We start from the raw sequence: 26487 nt of genomic DNA, 5'->3' as shown, positions 1-26487 counted from the left end.
CTGATTAATAAATATGAAAAGATATCCAAGCTTGGCAAAGAAAGGAAGAGTAAAATGATAGTGAAATATTTTTCCCATCAAATTAAGGCAGGCAAAAAAAAAAAAAAGCGCTTACTAATGTCACCTATTGGTGAGATTATTAAGAAATGGATAATCTCATTTTTTTTTTGCAGTTTAGATGGACAGAATGCCTTTATTTTGTTCTATTTGTTTATTTTTATGTGGTGCTGAGGATCAAACCCAGTGCCTCACGTGTGCTAGGCAAGCACTCTGCCACTGAACTATAGCCCCAGGTCGGATAATCTCATATTTTGCCAATGGAAATATAAACAACAACATTTGATACAACATTTTGGAGGCAATCTGACAGTACCTATTAAAACTAAAAATGGGTATATTCTGTGATCAAAATTTTTCACTTCTCGGGGCCAGGATGTGGCTCAGAGATAGCGTGTTTGCCTATCATGCTTGAAGCACTGGGTTCAATCCTCAGCATCGCATAAATATAAAATATTGTGTCCACCTATAACTAAAAAATAAATATTTAAAAAAGTTACTTCTCAGAGAAATTCAATAGGTGTCATGAATAATTATAATACAAATTATGATGAAAAAAATGGAAATAACCTAAGTGTTCATCAGTAGGGGGCTGACTGAATAGACTCTGACCCTGCATAGAAAATTATGTGACAATTAAAAAGACTGACAGATCTATAAGGAATTACCTTTAAGAAGGCACAGTATTGAGTGGAAAAAGAGAGTCACTTTTAGAACTGTGAGTACATCTTGGTTCATTTATCTAAAATACATGTATATCTCATATAATTCACAGAACGAATTCCACAAGACTATACCACAAACTGATAAAAAGAAGGAGACTAAGAGTGGAGTAGGTTATAAGTTTGCCAGATTTAGCAAATTAAAATGTAGAGTTCTTAGTTAATTTAAATTTCAGAAAAAAAAAATTAGTGTATGTTCCATGCAATATTTGAAACATGCTTATGATAGAATATTCATTATTTATCTAAAATTCAAATTTAACTGAAAGTTCCATATTTTATCTGATAATCCTAGTTGGTGGTAAAGTAGAACTTCAGCTGTTTAAGTTTTATAGTTTTTCATAACAAATATATTTTGATATTTGTGTAATCAAAAATAAGATTCAAGTGTATATTAACAAGATACAGTAAACACTAGAAGTTAGCTTTGCTTCACTGAGAAGTGGTCCTGTGTTCTAGTCTCATTTTCATGTCAGATATCATTTGCTAAAGTAGATTAAATAATATTATGGCCTTAAAAGATTTTTATTGAAAAAGATGCTTTAAATAAAAGAGAATAAAATCATGGCATTTGCAGGATGGATAGAGTTGGAGAATATAATGCTAAGTGAAGTAAGCCATCCCCAAAAAACAAATGCCAAATGTTTTCTCTAATATAAGGAGGCTGATTCATAGTGGGCTTGGGAGGGGGAGCATGGGAGGAATAGACAAACTCTAGATAGGGCAAAGGGGTAGGAGAGGAAGGGAGTGAGCATGGGGGTAGAAAAGATGATAAAATGAGATGGACATCATTACCCTGAGTACATGTATGAAGACACAAACAGTGTGAATATACTTTGTATACAACCAGAAATATGAAAAATTGTGTTCTATGTGTGTAATATGAATTGTAATGCATTCTACCATCATATATAACAAATTAGAATAAAAAATCGAATATAAAAAAAGGAAAAAGATGCTTTAATTTAGGATGCTCAGCATTCTGTTTTTCTGTATATTCCTGAGTGTTACTGAAACTGTGAATGGTTAAGTGAACTGTAGGTTGAAAGCAAATTTCAGCCCAAAGAGAAAAAACAGCAGACTGTCAGCAACACGGCTCTGGGAAACAATGAAGCTACATTTTAGTATTTCTATGGTGGGACTTATTCTCAAAGTCTTATACTTTACCCTCAACATTATCTACTTCAATCTCTATCATGCATATAATGATAAATATTGTTTTATTAAAAAGGAAGCTGTGGTTCAAAAAGTGGAAGGACCATATTTTATCAGTTTTCAGATGCTCTTTTTTAATAACGTAATGCCTGTAGGCACTGTTCCAAGGTACCAGTCATGACTCAGTTTCTAAAGCCTGTACGGATGCCTGAGAACTTACAGAATTAGTTAGTGTCCTGTTTGAAAATCCTGGGTATAAAAGTGGAGTTCTGTTGCCTAATCATCAACACCACTGATAGTACAGAAGACAAAATTGTGTGGGACATAGAAACAACAGCTCGAAATAGAAAAGGAATGTAAAACAAAAAACAGGATTCTTTTTTTAAAATTTTTTATTCTTATTTGTTATGTGTAACAGCAGAATGCATTACAGTTCATATTACATATAGAGCACAATTTTTTATATCTCTGGTTGTACACAAAGTAGAGTCACACCATTCATGTCTTCATACATGTGCTTAGGGTAATGATGTCCATCTCATTCCACCGTCTTTCCTACCCCCATTCCCCTCGCTCCTTCTCCCTCCCTTTTGCTCTATCTAGAGTTCGTCTAATCCTCTTATGCTCCCCCCACCCAAACCTCATTATGAATCAATATCCTTATATCAGAGAAAAGATTTGGATTTGGGGTGATTGGCTAATTTAGCATTATATTCTTCAACTCCAACCATTTACCTGCAAATGCCATGATTTTATTCTCTTTTAATGCTGAATAGTATTCCATTGTGTATATTTATACCACAAATCATTGTCCATTCATCTACTGAAGGGCATCCAGGTTGGTTCCACAGTTTAGCTATTGTGAATTGTGCTGCTATAAACATTGATGTGGCTGTGTCCCTGTAGTATGCTGTTTTTAAGTCCTTTAGGTGTATATCAAAGACTGGGTCAAACGGTGGTTCCATTCCCAGTTTTCCAAGGAATCTCCATACTGCTTTCCATATTGGCTGTGCCAATTTGCAGTCCCACCAGCAATGTATGAATGTGCCTTTTCCCCCATATTCTTGCCAACACTTATTGTTGTTGGTATTCTTAATAGCCGCCATTCTAAGTGAAGTGAGATGAAATCTTAGAGTAGTTTTGATTTGCATTTCTCTAATTGCCAGAGAGATAAAACAACAGGCTTCTTGAGGGTAGAGAAATTTTTGGACTATGTTAATCAAATTATTTTACTTAAACTTTAATTTTTATAAATATTCAAGAATGATAAGAGATAAAAGTCCAAATCTAAAGAAGTCTGCAAGAGCCCCTTAAATGTATATGATTGAAACTTTTAAAGGATAAGAAAGTGCTGTGTCATGGTTTAATTGACAATCCTTTTTTTCTTACTGATACATTAAAATAATAACTCTTAAAATAGAAGCTATTTTAGCATCGATAAAATAGTTACATTATTTAGCCTAACTTAGTCATTCCACAGTGTATGCATTTATAAAAACATTACATGATACCCCCCAAAATAGTATAAATATGTATATGTACATAAACGTATATTTATATATAATCATTTGAGAGATAGTGAAGCACCTGATAGCTAAAAACTTTTAATTTCCAGTGTATATTTTGCCTACCAAGCGGGGGGGGTGGGGGTGGGGAGGTGGGGTCAAAAAGAATTTATAAACTGTAAATAAGAAAACCAATTTTACCTTATTCATTTGTGCCCATTGTGAATGAATGTAGAAGGCATGTATGTGTGTGTTGAGAGGGAAGGAAGGGAGAAAAGGAAGGAAAGAGAGAAAGAAAGACTGGAAGGTAGAGAAGGAAAGAGGGAGGAAAGAGAGACAAGCAGGCATTTGCAGACCAAGTACCTCTGGGCAAATCAGCAAGCATCATGTCTGAGATGCCTCAAAAAGCTAAGTTAAAAACTTGCTTGATCACAGCCTCAGAGACAAGATAAAAAAGCTTCAGAACCCATTTGAAAAGACTGCATGCTTCTTCCAGCAAGTAGGGAGGAAGCAGGGCTTGAGGTAGTCAAGGAAAAATAAAGTTCTATCTTGTTTTTAATGTTTTTATTAGTACATTATAATAGTAGGGTTCATTTTGACAACAAAGTTCAATCTTTGTTGTGAGAGGGGATGCTTAGTGTTTTTATGTTGATTGTTTTGCCTGTAAATATTCATTCTTTTTATTTTCAGCCTAAAGAAAGTTCAGGGTTGTTCTGAAAGGGCATTATTGATTTTGCTTTCATTCTTAAATATTTGAAAGAGTTAAGAAAGAGTCTAAAAAACAACCCAATCATATTTGTAGTATTACCTCTTCTCTAAAATGAATTGTTTTATTATTTTTCTGAATCACCTCTAGGGTTTTTTTCAACATTATACTTTCAATATTGAAAATATGAATTTTATTGTATTGTATTCTTGTAGATTGCCAAAAATAACTTTTAAGTGTTTTCACCACAAAAAAAGATAATACATGCATCATGTTATTTAGCATGTGTACATGTTTCAAAACATCATATTGTGCACAATAGTATATGTAATTTTCAGTTGTAAATTTAAAAATAAATTAGGAAAAAATAACCTTATAGAGGGACTGTTCTTCCCTGGAATTTATGTCATCAAGGAATGGTTAAGAAAGAAAGAAAGAAAAAAAAAACCTGTACTTATATCCTTATAAATAGCTATAATCTGCGGAGGATGTAGACCAATACTATTTAACCATAACTTAGAAAATGATGTTTCATTTCTTAGAAAACTCTAAAGCTTTCTGTTTCTATGGAATAGTATTTTAAATAGTCTTTGTAGGACTTTTCTTATTTCACAAACTTTATCAGAGACCTAACAAATTTTATATTTTAAAAAGTTTGTTGGTGGGGATGGGGTTGTGGCTCAGTGGTAGTGCACTTACCTTGCATGTGTGAGGCACTGGGTTCGATTCTCAGCACCGCATATAAATAAATGAATAAAATAAAGGTCCATCAACAACTAAAAAAAATATTTTTTAAAAAGTTTGCTGTCTACAAAATTAAAAATCATGGTTGGCAAAAGGACTTTAATATACATGTTTAATTTTAACTGGCAAATTTAAAAGAACACACACAAAAGTAACAAATTACCCATAATTCTACCACTTTTAGCATGTGACATAAAAAAGCAAAAATCTTTTTTGTTTCTCCATCCCACCCCCATATCTAGAATTAACAACCTCTAACTGTATGTTTGTGTCTGTATATATATATATATATATATATATATATATATATATATATGCATATATGTATGTATACGTGTGTGTATTACATATGTATCTTTTCAAACATTTCTATATGTATTCAGACTAGGTTTAACAAATTTAATAAATATATTGAGAATATTCAGTTAAATTTCAGATAAATAACAAATAATTTTCACATAAATATATCCTACATATTGCATGGGACAAACTTAAATTTAAAAATTATCTGTTGTTTATCTGAAATTCAGACTTAATTGTGTCCTATATTTGATGTGGCTACCCTGGTGCAGATGTAGCTACACATATATATATATGTATACGTTTCTTTTATCATGTTAGAATCAGGGTGTTCTGTGTCCCTCTAAGTCATACTCATTTCTCTGTCAATTTATTTTGTGTGCATGTTAGAATTATCTCTTTTGAGGATTAGCATTCAGAATATATAAAGAAATCAGAAAAATTACCATCAAAAAAAACCCTAATTAATAAATGAGCAAATGAACTAAACAGACATATCCCAAAAGAAAAAGTTACAAATGACCAACAGATAATGACAAAATGTTTAACATCATAGCAATTAGACATAGCAAGAGGGTTGGGAACCAGTGAAAGTGAAACCAGAAGTTGTTAGAGATCAGGCAGTAAAGTACCATAGGTAGCAATGTAAATTTTACCTTTGTCTCAGAGTGAGCAGAAGGGGACTTTTGTATGATTCAGCTTTACATTTAAGAAACATCACTTAGTCATCATAATGGAAAAAAGATTAAAGATAGATTAAAGAGACATAAATCTAAAGACAGGAGCTAATGTGTTGGAACATTATTGCAGTAATCCAGGCAAGACATGCTGGCAACTTGATCCAGACTGGAGATGGGAGAGAAGGCAGGTTGCCTTTATTTGGGAATTGTAATGACCAAGACTTTGGTGGCAGATTAATTATGTGGTTGGGAAGAGAGAAGGAACCTTAAATGTCTGTCAGATTTCTGAATTGATCATTTGGGTGGATGGTGGTACTGTTATACAAGATAAATACAGACTGAAGAAGAGGCTTTGATACGGCTAAAAAAAATTATATGTTTTTTTGGGGATAGATTGAGATTATCACTGCTGTGGAATATTCTGGAAAACTGCAGGAAGCACATCTTCACTAGTTTGCACATCTGGAGCTTTGGAACAGTTCCAGCTGCTATTATGAGTTGAGCTATTTCAAAATATGACCAACATTAATGTTGAAGCCATAGATGACGAATGATGAGGGTAAAGGCAGAATTTAGAACTTAACTTTTGAGAGGCATAATGGCAAAGCAAAGGGACAGGGAACACAAAGTGAATGTTTGTGGTAGTCATTGTCGGCAACAGGAAAGGGAGCTGTTTTAGTCAGCTTTTTTGCTGCTATGACTAAAAGACCTGACAAGAACCAACTTTAGAGGAGGAATAGTTTACTTGAGGATTCACAGTTCTGGAGGTCTCAATCCATAGACATCTGACTCCATTCCTTGAGGCTTGAGGTGAGGCTGAACATCATGCCAGAAGAGTGTGGTGGAAGGAAGCAGCTCAAATGATGATCAAGAAAGCAGAGAGAGAAGTCACTTGCAGATACAAAATGTATACCCCAAAGACACACCCCGAGAGACTCACCTCCTCTAGCCACACGGTACCTGCCTGCAGTTACCACTCAGTTAATCTCATCAGGGGATTGATTCACTGATTGGGTTAAGGCTTTCATAACCAGATTATTTCTCCTCTGAACTTTCTTGCATTGTCTCACACATGAGCTTTTGGGGGACCTCACATCCAAACCACAACAGGAGCTTATCAAAGTTCCAGAGAAGGCAGAACTAAAAACCCCTATGAAATCAGACCATGATGCATGACCACTCCATCTTCATGGGGGTGGTGGTGGGCGGGGTGGTTCCCAGCTACCTTGACTGTAGGAGTAAAATGGGCAGATGGCTTCTGAGGTGAGGCCTTGGAGACCCAGGGTAGGGAGAAGTGGAAGATGACTTTGATGCCCATAAAGAGAAAGACCCAAAAAGTTGACTGGAAGCTTTAGGTAGGCAGGAACAGATTTGAAGGAAAGAGGGCCATGTTTAGGAGAACAACCAGTTCAAAAAGTTACAGAGCCCTGCATCTTAGGGAAGGGTGTCCCTAAACCTCAGTATACCCAGTACATTCATGCCTGTGTCTGTACCTGGAGGCTTGTACCCCTTAACACTAAGATTTTCCTAGCCACAGCAGTGCCCTTCTCCCCCCCGCAGGGATTCCTATTGTGATGCGGATGTTACCTGCTAAATTCTTCTTTATAAAATGCATTGTTATATTGTGCCTGTGTGAATATATAATAACATTCCATCATTATGTACAACTATAACGCACCAATATAAAAATGTGGAAAAAGAAGAAAAAATTGTCATTGCATTGTTAACCCAGGTCTCATTTTTGGCTCAGTGGTTAGTTCTTCAGTTCCATTTGGCCTAAAGATCCCCCTTTTTTTGGCCTCCATGCTTTTTCTGACTTGATGTGACCACCCAGAACCTCTTCCTGTAGACTGAAAAAGTTATTAGTGAGAAGCATATGGTCCTCCTCTCCCTGGAGATGCATGTGCTGCCTCTGTCCTAGCAGGCTTCAGCTTCAACATTCAGGTCTTGCACCAACATGAAATAAAAAGTGTTCAAGTGCCGCGTCTCAGAGTCCCCATAAACAGCTGTGCATGCAGCTCTACCCAAAACAGATAATATGCATAGATGTGTTTATGGGAGGAAGGCACGGGGACTCTCAGTGTGTTGTTTTCAGCTTCTCACCACTGCAAGGGTTTCTTTTCTTTTTCAAGGAAGAGGTACATTGTGGTAAGCAGTGTTTTATGACCCATAATAAAAACCCTTGTAAAGACCATTTTTTGACCAAATGAAGCTAAGTGTTCTTTTCACAGTCCTCCTTTACTCCTCTCCCCCCTCTGCACTGGAATGCACACAGTTCAGCATTAATGGATAACATAAGGAAATAGTGTCACAAATTCTAGTTCTTATTTGTTAAGCTGGGAAAGCAGCCAGAGTTAATTACGTAAAAATAGTCATTAGTAATTTCTCCTGTTCAGTAGCAGCTTCTGAATATACATGTCAATTAAGTAAATGTTTATATTACATTCTTATAGTATATCATTATTCTATAAAAGCACTTGAAGGACAGTATGAGGGAACCTCAGAAGTTGGAAGGCTCTATAGAAAAGTCTTTCCAGATAGGTTAAAAAAAAAAAAAGGTAAAGCCACCATAGAAAGTTGGTTATTTTTTTAAAAAGAGACATATAATGTGTTCAATAAATATTAACAAGATTTCCCATGATCCTTCCAGATCTGAAATGGTAGCAATCTTTTAGACTTTCAGATTTAAGAATAGGTCATATATAATATTTGATTTAATTAAAATAATAAGTATTTTAAAAACTGTGTCCTCCAGTAGGTGTTTGTTATGAACATAGTTGGTTCATTGATCTTAATAATAAGCGTTAGGGGAGATGGGAGGGTGTCCTGTTCTAACCAGAGAGAGCTAGGTGAATCTGAACTCGGAGCATTGCCAGATGTCATGACTGATGGTGGGTACTAGAGCCGCCTCTTTAAGTTAGTGGCACCAGTTCTGAGCCCATTACCCATGGGAGGTACACTCATTATTTTTAGTCCTCACAACCACCCTACAGGACAGTGTTGCCCCCACTTCACAGATGAGGAACTTAGGGCTAGATACTGGAGAAAGGGAGGTTAAGTAACAAGCCCAATATCACCCAGTGTGAGATACAGCATTTCCCTCAAAAGGTGGCCTATCATAGTTGACCCATGACAACAAATATTAACCTATTGTCTCCTGATTATCTTTCCCTTCTTTGTTTTTCTAATATTATAGCTAGCACCCATACTACCTTATGTACAGAGTAAAATAATAGCCTCTCTATTCCCCATCCATTCTGTGTGCCAAAGCATCAATAATAACATGCCATTCTTGGATATTACTTACCCACGGACTGTAAGATACTGTGAACTCCCTATACATGCCCTATGCAGTGTGGTGCCACTTAGCAGTGTGCTCTCTCCAGCGTCTTGCCTGTTAGGGCTATGGCTTGTCTCTAAACTAAGCACATGCCCTCCTGCAAGCTTCTGCTGGTGTTGTCTCAATGGCAAACTAACACTAGCTCACTTACTGATTGGCTTAGATGCTCCTCCTTCCCCCATGCTCACTCAGTACCTGTAGAACCTGTGCCATTTGTGGTCCTAGCTATGTACTGTTTGAAGTGTGGAGGTGGACAATTATGTCTCCTCTCCCTGTTAAAATAGGAGCTCCTTGGTACTCTGTCTTCAGATGCTTCTATGTTGGTAACATAAGCTAACATAAAGCTTTATACATAAGAGATTTCTTAGTTCTTTTGAATTAGATGATAGCAGATTATTATGTATGTACTTTACAATACATAAACTACTGAAGTACATGATATCTTACTTAATGTTATATTTAACCATAATACATAAAATTGTATGTAAATGTATGCGGTATAGTATATCTTACCACCTAACATCTCTTTTTTGAGCTTATTCCATCTTATAAGCATGGAATCCAAGGCCCACAAAGGTAGCAAGTGACCTACCTACCTTAGATTGTAAGTAGTATACACCAGTTCATAACCAAAGTTTTTGGCTACATCCAGAGATTTTTGCTTTAATTGTTCTGCCCTCAGAAATGGAAATTGACATATCTCATGCAGGTTTTACATTTATTCTTTTCAGTTATGATCCAACACCAGGATACACCTTGACATAATCACAAAAGCATGGAACCCAACCCACTCCCATTCAGTCCCCAGCACTTCCTCCCCACACCTCACCCCGCTTCCCTCCCTTCACTTCGCCAGTCTCTCTTCTCCTTTACAATTTCCTTTTTTTTTTTTTTTTAATTAGTGTCGTTGGATATACCAACTGCCAGAACCCACTGCCACATCCTTGTGTGCACATATGAAAATTCGGTCAGATTCATTCCACTGTTCTTTCCTTTTCCTGTCCCTTTCTCTTTCTCCTCAATCCCCTAGGTTATACATTTCTGAGAGGAACATTTTTGTACTTTTTTGTACTGCCTCATGACAAGCATTCAGTGAATTTTTAATAAATAATCAGTGAGGCACAATGCATGATCATGGCCTTTTTCCTAAAGAAAGACTCAGTGCTGGGCATGGTGGGGCATACCTTGGGAGGCTGAGGCAAGAGGATCATGAGTTCAAAACCAGCCTCAGCAACTTGGTGAGGCCCTGAGCAACTTAGCAAGACCCTGTCTCAAAACATAAAAAGGAATGGGGATGGGGCTCAGTGGTTAATGCCCCTGGGTTCAATCTCTTGTACCAAAAAAAAAAAAAAAAAAAAAAAAACCTCAGGGAATGGGAGAATGTTCTGTGACCCCTATACGTGGAGCTGAGAGCTAAAGTCATTATACTTCATTTTAATGCCTGCCAAGTCAAACCAACAGATTTTTTTTTTTTTGTATAAGGAGTTTTGTTAGATTTCAAGGAGAAAATACAGATTATACTACATTTCTGTTCCTCAAGGAATTTATAATCTAATAGAAAATCTCGTTGACAGTTTGAAAACAAATCAAATATATAGTATAAAATAATCAAATGTTTCAGTTATCTCCATAATCCCATGGCAGAGCAAGGAAAAATTTATCCTGATGTTTATTAAAAAAAAACTGAGACTCAGAAAAGTTGAGACTGGCTTAGTTATGTGGTTAGTAGCTAAGATGAAACGGAACTTGTTTAGTAACACTGGAATAAAAGATCATACTTTGTGAAACACTGCTGTAATGAAATGAAATTAAGACTGAGCAAAAAGTCCAACTCTGCACCCAAGTGAAGACTTAGGCAAAGTGATCCCTTGAATGCAGCTTCCAGGGTTAAGAGGCTATGGGTCTTTTTATAGTCACACCCCTACGCACGGGTGCTACAGTGTGCTAAAATGCATGTCTCTTGAGACTGGGCAAGTTGCTTCTAAAAGACAGGATACATCAGAAAGGAAAGGACTTTCACTCTTTTCATTCTAAGCTGCAGTGTTCCTAGTAGGCATTAAAACATCTTCTTACATGTGTTAAGGCCTTTGGGTCATTCTTTGAGAAATACAATACCCCCAAACCTTTAGGTTTTATTGGCCACTAATATTTTTCCAAGGGAGGAGTCAGTGAGTTCTTTTTAAGGTAACAGCCTTTATAAATTTCATGGCCATTTCCCATTTAGTTTAGGTCTAACTTTTCTAAGAAAAACCATTGAACATTTATTGATACTCACTAATGCAGTGTGCTGGAGGCCAGTGGATCTAGAGGAATAGTGATTGAAGTAGAGCTCACTCTCCAAAGATAAGGCAGTGAGTGAGGGAAGAGTAGAGGAAATCTACTACATACCGAGAAATGGGTCAAGAGGTAGGTGGATTTTATCTGAGGGCTTTGAGCAGGAGAACCTGATTTGATGGAGTCAGGTGAGCACATTAAAAAGAGCAGGCTATCTGAAATGTGAGAGATGGATTGAAGGAATGAGATTGGTGGAGAAACAATCAGTACAGTATGCATGAAAAGGATAAGGACCAGGGCCACACTAGTGGGACCTCAGAGGTATAGGAATTGTATGGAAAACATCACATAACTTTCCTGAGGGACCCAGAAGAAGCCCTGAACAAATGAAGAACCACACCATGTTCTGAAGAGGAAAGATTCAATATTATGAATGTATTTATTCTCCCCAAAGTATCTATTAATTTTTAAAACTTAGCAAAAATACCAAAGGGGTATTTGAAGGGCACGGGAATTCAATAAAATAACTTAGAATTCAGTCCAGAGAAAAAGCATGGAAGAATATCCTGAAATTGGCCTGGGGCTGGGGCTCAGAGGTAGCGTACTTACCTGGCATGTGTGAAGAACTGGGTTTGATTCTCAGCACCACATATAAACAAATAAAGGTCTGTCAACAACTAAAAAAAAAGATTTTTAAAGAAATCCTGAAATGTTTTATAAGGCATGAAAAGAGAAAATTTGCCCTGCTTAAACATGAAAATATTCTGAATATTTAATAATTAAGAGAAGTACTCTAAAGAGATCCAACCAGAGGCAGAAGAGTACATGTCCAGAAACAAACTCAGGTAATTTAAAACATGATAAAATGGCATTTAAAATTGATGGGTAATTTTAATAAATGCTCAAAACGTTTGGCTAAAGTTATTATAAAAATAAAAATTAAGTAGTACATGAGGATGGAAAGTTGAGTAATAGATCTCAATTGCCAATAGCAATAGATCTGTGTTGCAGATAGATCTATATGCAAATGAATTCAGTATACATTGTGGTGTGGAAAGGCAGTTACAAAATTGTAGACAATAGCATTCCATTTGTAAAACCGAGTTGCCGTTTATATGAGTATTAGGTGGCAAAAATGGAATTAAGTTAAAGAAGTCAAAAGTTCTCTGAAGTTGAAATATTAGCTGGAGCTAATATTTTTGAAGTATGTTTGAAGGCTTTCAGAAAGATGGTGGGTGTAGGGTAGAGAAAATAAGCCCTAGGACCTGAGAAATATGAGAGGTTGAGAGTCAGTATTGTTAGGAAGAACATGAACAGTAATGGAAGAAGGAACAGGTCTCAAAGAGAAAAATATAACCATCTGAAAGTGATCATTGGCAACAAGATAAGAATGTTGCTATGGGTACTATTGGGCAGGAGGTGAGGGATGGTGGTTGTAAATGAAAGGTAATGACTTTAATAAGGTTTAGTTAATACAATTTTAGTCTAATAAAATTTTTAGAATGATTTTCAACTGCAAATGGTAAATCATGGGTCATGTATATTTTACCACAATTACAAATAGATTTATTGATAATTACAAATTTTCATGGAATACTCCATGAAAAATGACTTTAAAGTTAGTACATTATTGTCTAAATAACATAAGGGTGGAGATAGGCAGCCCCAAAGTCAATTCAGCTATTTGTTAATGTCATCAAAAAACCCATACTCTTTCTCTTTTTACACTCTGTCCACTTGTGTGTGCAGATGATGTCTCCTCTTGTGTTTCAAGATGGTTGCTACAGCTGCAAGCTCTTGCACTTGAGCAGTAGCATTCAGTATGACACGGGGGTTGGGGCTGGGAGGTAAGAGGAAGTGCAGCAGAGAACTTTCTACTGTGCTCCTCTTATCAAGGAAGAAAATGCTTCCTGAAACTCTGTAGCCAGCTTGCCCACACAGGCCTCTGTCTCATGGATGTCCCTAGATCAATTCCTAGCAAGTGGAAATGTGATTACCTTGATTGGTTTGGACCAGTCCTTCCTGTCTGGCAACCAACATGGTGAAAATGAGCTGTTATTCTTTAATTTCTAGTCAGTTGAAACTGATTCTTTACCTTCTCAGTATTATCATCACTTCCCAGAATGAATAACACATGGATTTTTTAAATTCACACTTTAGAATACTTAATTTGACTAATAAAAATTGTACACAAAGTCAACCACCTATGTTATCCTTTTATCCAGTCGCCTGGAAGTAGTAAAATAGGGAGCCAGCACTTCTGGTTAGGGCCCCTTTGTTTCTGCTGCGGGGCCCTAGGGTGACATGCCACCTTACTTTGCTGCCTCATCCTCCTCATACCCCGTGGCAAAGTGACAGGCAAGGTGGTACGGCTTGACTGCACTCTGCTTTGGAACAGATCTCACGTGTGATTCTTGTCACTTCTCTCCAGGTCCTTTGGTTAACTGCTTGATTTAAAGTCACCAGTTGTACATCTTACAAGTGAACAGAAAGTTAGGGAATCTGCTTTAATTCTCCTGCTTCCTCAGAATGTGGTATTTTATTTATGTTGGGGTTTTTTTTCTTTTTCCCCTTTGTGACTTTGAGTAAAACATTCTTTGGGTACTCCTATGGTTACCAGAGCAAGAAGTAGGTCCTCTTTATTCCTATTTTATGTTTATAAATCAGCCTTTAAAGGCCATTGTTATCACTGTGAATTGATCAGGGGTAGAGCCCTCCTGTCCTGATTTGAAGCAGTGGAAGGTGTGCACCTGCAGTAAGCTCGATTGGTGGCCACAGCAGAGATGCTCCCTGAGAGAAAGGAGTGGGTGAAATCTCCAGGGAGTGTGTGAACCCACCTGGCTGACCCTCTGGGACCTTAACATGGCTTTGGTATTCAGTGTTTCATTGCATAGGTAGTAATATTTTACCACATTTTATGGGAGAACTATGGTTTTAAAAGATTCTGGGACTAGATCCAGCAATTCCATTTCTGAGAGTTTGTGTGTGTGTGTGTATTTTATGGATATGTACACACACACACACACACACCCCTCCAAAAGAATTGGAAACAAGTTTACAAAGAGATTACTCATGTTCATAGCAACACTGTTCATAATAGTCCTTAGTAGAAATAACTCATGTCCATCAATGGATGAATTGATAAACAAAATATTATACACACACCTGGAATATTATTCAGCCTTTAAAAGGAATTTCTGACACATCAAACATGGGTGAAACTTGAGGACTTTTTGCTAAGTGAAATGAGCCACTGTAAAAGACTAATATGGTATTGTCCCACATATATGTGGTACAGAGTAGTCCGATTCAGAAAAACAGAAAGTAGAATAGTGGTTGCCAGGGGCTAATAGAGATAAAAATGGAAAAATCATGGTCTAATGGACATAAGAATTTCAGTTTTGCTAAATGAAAAAGTTCTGGAAATTGGTTGCACAACAATGTGAATACACTTAATGCTAAACATGAATTTAAAATAGTCCAAGATGGTAAATCATGTGTCATGTATATTTTACCACAATTACAAATATATGTATTGGTAATTAGAGGGGAAGTAAAGATCCTGGGACTGGCCCTCACTGCTGTCTGTGGCTCTCTGTTTTCTTTATGACTTCACCACCATCATCTGTGTGTAGGCTCAGGTGACCATGTTTCTATAATCATGGCCTCTTCCTTAATTCAATACATTGTTATCAGTTTAGTATGAAAAACCCGTTTTATATATTTTAGGCTGTAGACTCCTCTACACCCCTCTTAGGAAACAAACAAAACACTATGAAATTATTTCTGTGAAAACTTCAATAGCAAATTTGAAAAAAGTGTGGTTTATAGGTCATAAGGAGACAAAAATAATGTTTATCCTTGTCTATAAGCTATGCATGTCTTATTTTTAATTTTTTAATAGAGAAGTTATGGTACATTTTTTGGAACTAAAACTTTGACGATCTGAAGGTGTTACTCAGATTAACTAGATATATTCAAAATATCCAGAATTGTCCACCTTAAAGCTAACATTTCTGTAATTTACTACATGGTATAAGTTGGGTATTCTTAGTATCTTCAAGGAACTAATCTTTGTTATGTGTTGGAAAATAGACTCTCTTGATGACTCTTTTTCCCATAGAAGAGCTCAAGGTCAATTTTCAGTTTGCTTGTTTGTTTTGGTTTTAGAGGAATAAGAGGATTACCGCTCCAGAACACCTAAAAGAAACAGTTGTGACATTAAAGGTTTCTAGTACTCAGACTGAGATCCAGGGCTTCGGGGGAGAGTTGCCAAGGTCCAAGCCCCACCTAGAAAGTCACTCAGAGTGAGACTTCACAATGGTGTCCTGTTGAAACATGCCTCCGAGTCACGTGTTTTAGAAAGATAGGGCCCCAGGTGACGACTTATCATAGGTATGACTAGATGTTCAAACCTTTTGTACCGGAACTGCGCTAGGTAACATAATAAGGAAAAGTTTTAAAACTGGATTTAACTAAAAGAGCTTTAATTGGCATCATGTCTAGTTTCGTTGCATTACATCACTTGGATTCCTGTGAAGTATTTTGAGTCTTCTATAGGACAGATTAATTTAGATTAAAATCTCAAAGAGCTAATTTAAAGTATGCCTCATGATATCATAAATTGAGATGTTAGAACAGATAACAAGTTTAAGGAGAGAATCCTTTGAGTTGTGTTTGATCAAAACACTTCTTGTGATTCGAAGCAAAGGTGTTTTTTTCTTACTTGTTTAATGTAGTTTATTCATTTATATCATTCTCTGGAATTGGGACCTATATTCTTGCTTGGGACCAGAGTTCATAATGGTAATTCTTATATATAAAAACAATTTGTATCTCTAGGTATTATTAATGTGGAATCAATGTTAGTGCAGTCACGTGGACTCATACTGCTTAACCCATATTTGTTATTTTAATCTACTCCAGCCTTTAAACAAAAGATAACTAAACCCATAGTGTAAATGCCACAGTAACACAACTAAAACCAAATAATAATGATTTTGGCATATCCCAAGCAGGAAAACTCTGTGGCCATTAAAAATCACATTGTATGAACAAGTTCTGCATTGAAGAATTTTATTGAAATAGGAAAATATTCACAATAAATTGTTATTTCTAAAAGGCCACAAAATAAAGGGTTTAGAATAACCATTTTTATTTAAATATATATTTAATTTAGTCATACAAATATGACAACATATGTAATTTTTAAAATGCAGAATAGAAAAAAACCTCAGAAATTGTTATTTAACGGTGAAGTTTTTTCTGTTTCTGAGTACTATGGAATTTTGAGTGACTTTTCTTCTTCCTCTTGATGTATAGGTTTCTGCTTTAAGCAAGTATATGTTCATTTTATAAATTTTATTATTAACGTGCTATGTTAATAAATACACAAAAACAATATACACTTTTTATATTTTCTGTAATTCAGGCTTTTGTAAATTTAGATGGGTCTTTTAATAAATTACTTCCAAGTTTTTTAACTTTCACACTGCTAATTGGATGCTTAAATTGTTTGAAAACTGCATCATGTGCCAAGCAGATTTGTTCACTGTGCTTTTTTAAATGGGTGATTCTTAGCATATAGGAAGCTAAAGATGATGAGCCAGCATGATATTACTTTAGGTTAGTCATGCTTTCTAAAATCCAATGCTTACAAGTTGTGTGCATGTGTTTCCAATAAAGACTTATTTACCACAGCAGATGACTTTCTTTAACATTCTATGCTTCATTTTCACACTCCTGTTTACTCATTGCAAGTTGTTTGACCGTACGTGGTTCTCAAGTCTTGAAAGACCCTCTTTGCCATTGCAGCCTTCTCCAGAGTCTTCACCTTTTGAAGCTTAGAAGGCAACCCCTGCAAACTCACAGGATTCATTCAGGGGGATCACAAATGTGATTCCCACACACCTGTATCATTGCATGCTTGGCTCATACTGACTTTGTAGCACTGTGTTTGTGTGTCTCCCTGAGGAAACAGGATGCTTACCATGGTAGTGATCATCCTAATAATTACCATCTGTTGAACACATAACATGTGCCAGAAGCGGCACTCCCGCTTTGCATATGTTACTTCATTTAAACCTCCTACTATTACAAAAAGTAAATGCCACTTTCTCCATTTGATAGATGGGAAAACTAAGGCTTTGGTTTTAAACAAGATATGATAAAAAGACAGAACTTTGAATTCTAGAGGAAGAACCAGAAGTGGAATCCCATAACCCATAACCCCTTTTTGATGCAAGGATTTAGTGACCCAACTGATGAACAGGGCAACCTCATAGCTCCTGGACTCCTCTGAAGTCCGGGATGCTGTTTAGTCATTTTTCTACTCTTTGTATTAACAAAATAGCTTTATCTTCCCTGTGTGCACTATTCTCACAGTGTTTGGCAGGTGGAGAAGGCATAAGCCACTAAATCCAGATTTGAGAGGGTTATGATAATCTGGTCAATGTCTTAAGTTCCTACTTTAAGACACTGTTTCTGAGTTTTACATCTTATATCTTGTTTTTTGGACCTAAAATTTAAAAAAAAAAAATTGCGGTGGCAGAGTACCAGTGATTGAACTCAGGGGCACTCCAGCACTGAACCACGTCCTCAACCCTATTTTGTATTTTATTTAAAGACAGGGTCTCACTGAGTTGCTTAGCGCTTCACTTTTGCTGACGCTGGCTTTGAACTTGTGATCCTCCTGTCTCAGCCTCCGAAGCCACTGGGATTACAGGCGTGTGCCACTGCACCTGGCAAAATTTTGATTTTGGTTGATTTTTCCAAATGTTCCTCTGCTCCATGCTGGTTAATAATGCCAGCAATAATAACAGATAATAACAGTCGTTTATTGAATGTTTACTGTTGTGCTAAGTGCTTTATAAACATTGACCCTATGAAGTAGGTTTTGTTACTTTTCCATTTTATAGATGGAAACACTGAGACTCAGAAAGGTTAAATGGCTTGTTTCACTTTACATTCTTATTCATGCATCAATCTGATAAAGGAGTGCAGTGAAGATTTGTATCCAGTTTTTCTGGACTCCAGTTTGAATGAAGACTCTGTCTCTTGCTAGTATTGTTACTTTGGGCTAGTTACTCAGCCTACTTCTGTGTATAGTTTCTTGACCTGTAAAATGGGTGATAAGATATTTACCTCAACATTGTGATGTGGATTAAATGGATTACTGAATGAAAGGTGCTTAGAATAGTGCTTGACCCATAATGACTGCTTAGTATTAGGTATTTAAAATGATAATCACCCTTAACAATATTATTAATATTAACCAGATTTTAAATGTTGAAATAACATATTAAACAATATAAAAGTGTGTGAAGGGACTTACATCCTCTTCTTGCCACCTCTGACTTGTCCTCCCCAGAATTAACCAGTTTGGTATATACCCTTCCAAAATATTTCCTGTGCCATTGAAAGCTATTTTAAATTGTCCTTTCATTAATGAAGTACAGGTTGAGAGAAAAATTTTATGGTGTTCTCGAGAATGGGAAAATGGAGAGATAGGGAGATAAATTCATTCATTCAATTAATATTTATCAAACATCTGCTTTGTGCCATAGGGCTTAACAGAATGCTGAGGATTTAGTGTCACATGTGGCACGTGTTGAATTTCTGTTTTGAGCATTTATTGATGTTGTGTTTTGGTTTTATTTAGGATATGATGTTTCAGCTTCTCCGAGGTCTGGACTTTCTTCACTCTCACCGAGTAGTGCACCGTGATCTAAAACCACAGAACATTCTGGTGACCAGCAGTGGACAAATAAAACTGGCTGACTTTGGCCTTGCCCGCATTTATAGTTTTCAGATGGCCCTTACCTCAGTGGTGAGTAAGAGAATACTGTCTTTTCGTTGAATTATCTTTCCTGCTTCAAATAACAAAGTGCCCCTCTTCCATGCTCCTAATGTTACTGCTTCCTGTGGTCTTTACTACTTCCCAAAATGTCTTTGCAATCTTCTGGATAGCAGTGGATAAGAGGAAAGCATTCTGTTTACAGCCACAGAGACATCTGGGTTGGGTGTATTGTGGCAGGACCCATTGCAGAAACAGCCTGTTGCATCTTAACCACTAGAAAGGAATCAGTTACAAGTTTCCAAACACTTTTTGCCATAACCACTGTTTTCAGAGCTACGTCATGATGAGCTCAGGGTCAGGAAAAAAAGAGTGGGAGGAATGTTGACCTATCTACAGCGTCCTGTCTTGAGAAGCAGCAGGAGTACCAACCCAGGTATGTTAAAACACTTCTGAAGCTGAGGATACTGACTGTGAAGAAGAAAGAAATTGACATTGAACATGGATGATCCTTGAACAAGTAGCCCCACCCTGCCAGCTCTAAGCCAGAATAGAAAGAGTGAACCAAAGGTCTATTTTGGCAAAAAAACGGCAATTATAATATCCTGTTCTTTGTCTCACTCACTGAGGTGCAAAAGCATAGTAGTGACTTTGATTAGTTTCTATTCCTCCTTGTAGTTCATTGTTTCTGAGATGAATTTTTTGAAATTCTGTACCCAAACTACAAAAAGAACAGCCTGGAAGTGAGTATTAATAACCCTTTTCTTTGAAAGATTTGTTTTATATATAGTGAATTCATACATAGATAGAAAAGCCAGGGAATGTCCCCTTGCCTTGCAATTTATTTTGGAGTTGTGTGCGAAAAGGTTCTCAAATCAGGGGCAGCACTGCCCTGGATGGGGGGCACTGTTGAGAGAAATATATGGTGGCATCTTTGGTCATCACAGTGACCTGGGGCAGGGTGGGGGGATGACTGCTTCTGGCATTTAGTTTATATTCTTCAAGGAAGCTAGCATTCTCCACAACAACAACAACAAAATGTTCCCTCGAATTCCAGTAATTCTTCAGCTGAGAAGTAGAAATATGAGTGAAATGTAAGAAGTAGAAATATAAGAGAAGTTGGAAATTCTCTGAGACAGGTAACTTGCCTTAAGAAAAATTCCAACTTGCAGAAGTATACTCCACCTACCCTTTCCCCCCACTCAAAATATGAATACTACAACCTTCCGTGTAGAACTCCTTACATTCCCAGCATTAAGTACTTTGACTGGGCATCAGGATTTCTCCAGAGGATTCCTTGAAGTATGTTGCAGTTGTTAAAAGATAAATCCTGCTTCTTTCCTCTTTGCCCAGCATACACCAATACTTTTGAGAAGATAAAACAACAGCTGTTGTTAAAAGGCTAGGTCTCCGCTTTGGGCAGGGCCAAGTAAGCTCTTCTGTTCTTACAAAATCGGACCAGAAAGGGCGGAGTCTGTGTGTTTCCCCAGTGGGAAGGGTGAGGTAGGCTTTGGGCTTCCCTAGGAAATTATTGCACATGTTGTTTTGGGGCCCTGGGGAGAAACTTGAATAGACTTTGTGATCAGGGCAGTAATAGGGGAGCAGATGAAGGAACTGGTCTCCTTGGGTACATTAATTGAGGGAAGGATGAGCTGTAACTAAGCCGGACACGATTTTAATCCCCCCAAGTGGGCACTGATAACCATAAGTAAAAGCAGGAAACCCAGTTGGTTTTATTTTGATTTTTTTTTTTTTTTTTTTTTTTTGCTTGTTAAATTTGAGGAATGATGGCCTAACTCATGTGTAACATCAATTAACATTCCATTCATGCTGGAAGTTGGTATGTTTAAACAGGAAAATGCAGACAAAATGTTTTATATTCAGAGAAAACAGGAAAGGCAAGCATAAAACATGTTTTTTTCTGTATCTAGTCTGTATGGTGTACTGTATATTCGTGTGGTGGCATTAGTCAAAGATGTTAGCAGCTGGGAGAGACTTGATTTGAAAGAGTGATAGACGGAATTTAATGGCAGTAATAAAAGGTACATTTCTGTAAGCTGCTGCATTTAGAATTTTCCTGTTTAATATTTTTTGTATGAAAAGGAAAAATCCATTTAATATAGTGATGCTTTGATTTGCCTACACTTAGTAACATATAAAAACTTAGAATCACAGTTTTTCAAACTGAGCTGGTGTGTATTTTTAGTATCTCTAGAAGAGACTACACTCCACTTCCTGAAAATGCACATTTTTAGTAGATTATGTCATATGGAACCTGGGAATCAACTTAATTTGTGGAATGTTAAAGGGATTAAAAGTTAACTGATTTGAAACTGACTTTTTACAGCCGTGAGAAATGCTAATATATTACTTATCTTTCAAAGATTGATCACGTGTCCTTTTCTGGTATCCCTCCAAAAATAGAGCCCTATCACTAGAGTAACATCTTACTAATGTCTTTCATGATACCACTTTCTAACTTGTTTGTAGTTATTTCAGGATTTTATTTATCAGGCTGCAAGTTCCTTGAAAGTAAATGCTGTGTCTTATTCAGCCTTGTTTATTTTGATAGGTTTTCAGGAAATATTTTTAATGAATAAACTGACAAATGCCAACATATAGATATAAGTAGCTAAGTTGTAATAAAAATAGGGAAGAAATTACCTATACATTTAAAGTCTCAATATTCCTAAATAGCTACCCAGTGATACTAAGCCAAAGGATTTGCTAGAGCAAATACCTTAAAAATGTCTTGAGTACACTCTGTACCTTAGTCCTGATTAATTCATTGACAAGTATCTGTTCAAAGTCAGGAAAGCTGTATGCTGTAGCTCAGTTTCATGTTAGGAGTGTAGGAATGATTTGAACCCAAGTTCATAGTTTGTGCCTTATGATTATGGTAATCCTCTCTGCTGGCTCATTAAAGAATTTCCTGTATGAATTTACCTTCAATCCTGAACAGAAAGCTATAGAGATTCAGAAATATGGCATTGCTATAATTCCACTAGAAGTTGACAATGTAACCCACTGTATTTTGGTGTTAACTTTAGAAGAGGTTTAATATTCTTCACAGATAATTAGTATTCTCCAAATGAAAGAATGAGTGCATTATTAGACAAATTTTTTTCTATTTAGTTATTAAGCTAACTAACTTCATTAATATATGTATATTTATATAATACATGGGATTTCTATGTGGACCATTGACAATAGCTTGCATCCCTACAGTCTTTCTAAAAGTTTCAGAATGTTCTCACATACATCCTAGATCTTTACAGGGGCAGCTAGCAGTATTTATTTCATTTTAAAGTCTCACATGATAGAACTGGAACTGCTGCTTTATAATATCTGAACTATGCTTTCTGCCAACATTCAAGAAGAAACATATTTTCTGAATTAATTGAGAAATTAGCTGTTCTAGACAGGTGAGCTTTTCAGCTGTCTTGGGGTGTAACACTATCTATACTCTGATTTTTAATATTTAATATTTTAATGAAATGTTTCTGTTGTTCATACTCAGTACATAGGCCTTTTGGGTAGAAATTAACTTAGGACAAGCATTATGAGTCTGGACTATAGTTTTAGCTGTCGTTGGTATATAACATAGGCCAAATGACTTTGCTTGTAACCACCTAATAAGTTGAGGGCTAATCTCTAGGGTTACGTGCCCTTTAGATCCTAACTGTACCGGGCTGTCTCTAGTAAGACACTCGGGTGTCTTTAGGGGATATTAGATTCTTGCTGCTGAGTATATAGTCACACATGTACTTGTACCTATATAGAATAAAGATTTATACTATTTTTAAAAGGCTGAAGGATTAAAATTTGGGTGGCTGCAGTGTATGCCTTGGACCTAGGCAGGAGGGACCCCTGGCTTGAGTCTCATGCTCTAGAGGAGCCTGTTCTAACCTGCTCCAGCCATGTCTCCCTTCATGGGGCACAGAACCTAGTGTGCAAGGAGACATGGCCAAGACCTCCATCCCACCCCCAGGACATTGAAAATCCCTGACAACATGGGACTTCATGGGCTCATCCTTCCCCCTAATAGCAGATTTTGCCACTTGTATGTTGGCGCTAAGCCTAGGGACAGGTATTTGCATGCATATGGGCATAGCCTGGACAGGTGGACTGGAGTGTCTGATGCACACCTGTGAGGTCCCTTGTGGTTCAAGAGAAAGCCAGAAGTGTGAGGAGAAGTGGAGCCCATTATATCTGCACCCGATGTACATTATTTTTGTCAAAAAAGTTTCCCTGAATCCCTGAAAAATGAACTTCTGTGAACCAATAGATTTGCAGAAAACCAAAAAGAACTGGTTTCAGGGAGGTTATTCCAGTTGCACTGAAGTGATATGCAAGAAACGTGACTCATATGCTTATATAATATCTGTAGCAAATGTGTTTGGAGAATATACACATATTCAATAGAATGACTATTAAGACTTGCTAAAATTATGTTTAAAGTCATTCTAAAGTCAACATTTCCAAGTACTTCCCATGGTAGTATATGGTGCCAGCACATTTTTTTGTCTTTCAGTATAAATCAAGACCAATGACTCAGCCAGCAGTTTTAGTCCTACATGAGAGTATGTCCTGGTCTGTCAGAAAGTGTCTCAGAGCAAAGCCAGGGACATCACCAGCAGGTCCGCTGAAGTCTCTGATCATCATGAAGCCTGTGACCAGTAACTCAGGGAGGAAGCAATCTCTGATTATGATGCAAAAATCTTCATTTTTTTTCCCCTAAACCTAACTATACAGTATTCAAGGTGATCCTGTTGCCACTGGATTGGTGTTTTAGGAACTCTTTACCATTTCTTTTTGGAAGTAGGAAATGGAGACTCAAACCAGATTAAACCTGAATTTGCCAGATAGATTATAAAGAGATGGGAAAACTCTATTGTTTACATTTCAGCTCTCACCCATGATCCCCACTTCCCTTTTCTTCCTACCAAAGGCTGTAGTACCTCAAAGAATTTCAAAGTGTTCTGTGGAATTCTCAGGTTCTATAAGGGTATCTAGAGGTTCCAAGAATGTTCAAGAGTTTGTTTTTTAAATTAATTTTTTGTCTTATTAAAATTGTAATTAAAAAAGAGCTAACTGGGTCCACATTTTGACACAGTGGGGAACATTGAGGCATGAACTAGTGCCTCCCAGTTTTCTTTTTTTAATGTAGAATTCAAAATAAAACTTTGGACATACTTGTGTACCCGAATATTTTGTATATACATTGTTGTTTTGGGAAAAAAAATCAAGCATTCTCTCAGTTCACTTCTGTGTGTTCATGTCCTTACAGTCACCCAACTGCATCATCATGACAGTGTGCATGTGCTGTACTCATTTAACAAGAGACTTTTAGATGTTTTTATACCCAGATGTGATTGCCAGTACTCTAAGCACTAAGGACCAGTCACTCCCTAAAATAGTCACCATAAAGCTATATGTGGATAGAAAGAAGTCTACATCCTAATATAAGCTCCCTCTTCTGGTACTTCATCTAACTTTACCTTCTGAGATGAATTCCAGGATTGGCCTGCCTTAATCAATTTCTTCTCTGGAATAACAAATGTTAACCATGAATTTCCAGGATCTTTTTAGGACCTTTATGCAATCATTCAGTGCTAATCACTAAGTTAGCATTTGTCTTTTAAAAGTTTGTGCCTAACACCTAGTTAGGAGGAAAGTTTCACTTTGTACCATAATGAAAGAGTGGGAATGTTCTCCTGTCTTGTTAGTGACTTAATAAATTCTCAGTGAATTATATCCCTCTTCTCCAAAGGGATATAATTTTTCTTTTATATCTTTAAACTTTTTCTTTTATATCTTATAACTTTTTCTTTTATGTCTTTTAAATTTTTCTTTTATATCTTATAACTTTTCCCACATCATCTTTCCTTTTTAAAAAGTCATTCATGTCCTGAAAACATCTTTCCTCTGTAGAAATGAACAAAAGACAGTACATAAATAATAAACCTGTTGAGACTGTTAGACAACTACATAGAGTAGAAAAATTATTTGTTTTTTTTTTAATGGAACTGGCAAGATTTTAAAGATTGCTTTATTTAAGGTCATTAATTTATTTAATACCACAAGTATTACAAAATTTGATACTAATATCCCCTCTTAGGCCTCTGAAAATGGATAGTTTTTTACTCTAACTTATCTTAGTGTTGGTAGCATTTAGTAAACACTAAAGGGACTTTTTGGATTTAGACAAAAAAGCTTTCCTATAAGCCCAGGGGAGAAAATTAAGGAAATAGAGTGCTGGCTTTCAGTCAACAATTATCACTGATCACTTTCCTTATAATGGAGAACCTGAGAGAGGATGGTGAACAAAAATGGACAAGTCTTTGCTCTCAAGAGCATAGAAGCAAAATGATAGATCTGAATAAAATCATCACATGGGAGAGTGTATAGTTAGAAACAGGTGAGCTCAATGAAGTTTCACAGAATAAGGTTCTGTGAGGCCATGTGACTCAGGAGCCTTCAGAGGCCGAGGTCAGGGAAACCTTTTCTGCATACCCATGACAGAATGTGGAATGCTCAGGGAGGTCTCCAGCACCCTCCTTTCCGAACCTTCTGGATGTGGGCCCCACGGATGTGCACAAAACACAGTCCATACCTGTTTTCTATGTGTGGATTTGGAATAGCTCATCATAGAGCACTGCCAGGTGACAGAGTAAAGCAGAACCAGAGACTGGAGAACAATGTCATCTTTTCAGGGGAAAATAAATTGTTGATGCTTGTTTCCTCTTCGTGCATGTTGTATTTACTATGGAGACCTGGCAGGGTTTGGGCCTGGGCTTGGGCAGCCGAGTTGCTCCCACAGAAGCCTCCAGACGCTGCCAGTGCATACTGAATAAATCAAACCATGAGCATTACATGAGTATAATGGAAAAAACCCAAGCCCTGTCGCCCCAGCACCTCAGCGAAAGTGCAGGACACACCTCGGAAGCAGGAAAGGCTCCTGTAACTCCCTCCCCGCTAACATCTTGCCGTGACACAACCAGGTCTGTTTTGTTAAAACTTCCAGTTGCCAGTACATATTTCATAGTTAACAATGGAGTGTTTGTGCCGGTTTCGTTTTCACTTTCACCAGTGAGGGAAATGGAACACAATGGGGGCAGCACACAGAGCTGGGAACAGGACACGTTTTCTCCAGGATTCCCAGGGCTGGGTACGTGGAAAATGCCGGAGCCAAAACAAACACACGAA

The 26487-nt window shown here is 36.9% G+C and overlaps 1 protein-coding gene across 3 annotated transcripts in view; it reads left to right on the top strand.

Annotated features, from left to right (window-relative positions):
* Positions 1-26487, top strand: part of Cdk6 (cyclin dependent kinase 6) — a 217155-nt gene that overhangs the window by 84537 nt on the left and 106131 nt on the right. For all 3 annotated transcript variants that reach the window (XM_058582886.1, XM_058582887.1, XM_058582885.1), the window contains exon 4: positions 19144-19311. In XM_058582886.1, coding sequence (XP_058438869.1) covers positions 19144-19311 — 168 coding nt within the window. The remainder of the gene's footprint in view (positions 1-19143; positions 19312-26487) is intronic.

The sequence above is a fragment of the Marmota monax genome, unplaced genomic scaffold (genome assembly GCF_021218885.2).
Source record: "Marmota monax isolate L192 unplaced genomic scaffold, Marmota_monax_Labrador192_F-V1.1 WCK01_AAM20220418_F8-fsc00264, whole genome shotgun sequence".
In the NCBI taxonomy this organism is placed as follows: domain Eukaryota; kingdom Metazoa; phylum Chordata; class Mammalia; order Rodentia; family Sciuridae; genus Marmota; species Marmota monax.
Note: the sequence above shows the minus strand (reverse complement) of the source record. Positions and strands in the feature narration are given on the sequence as shown.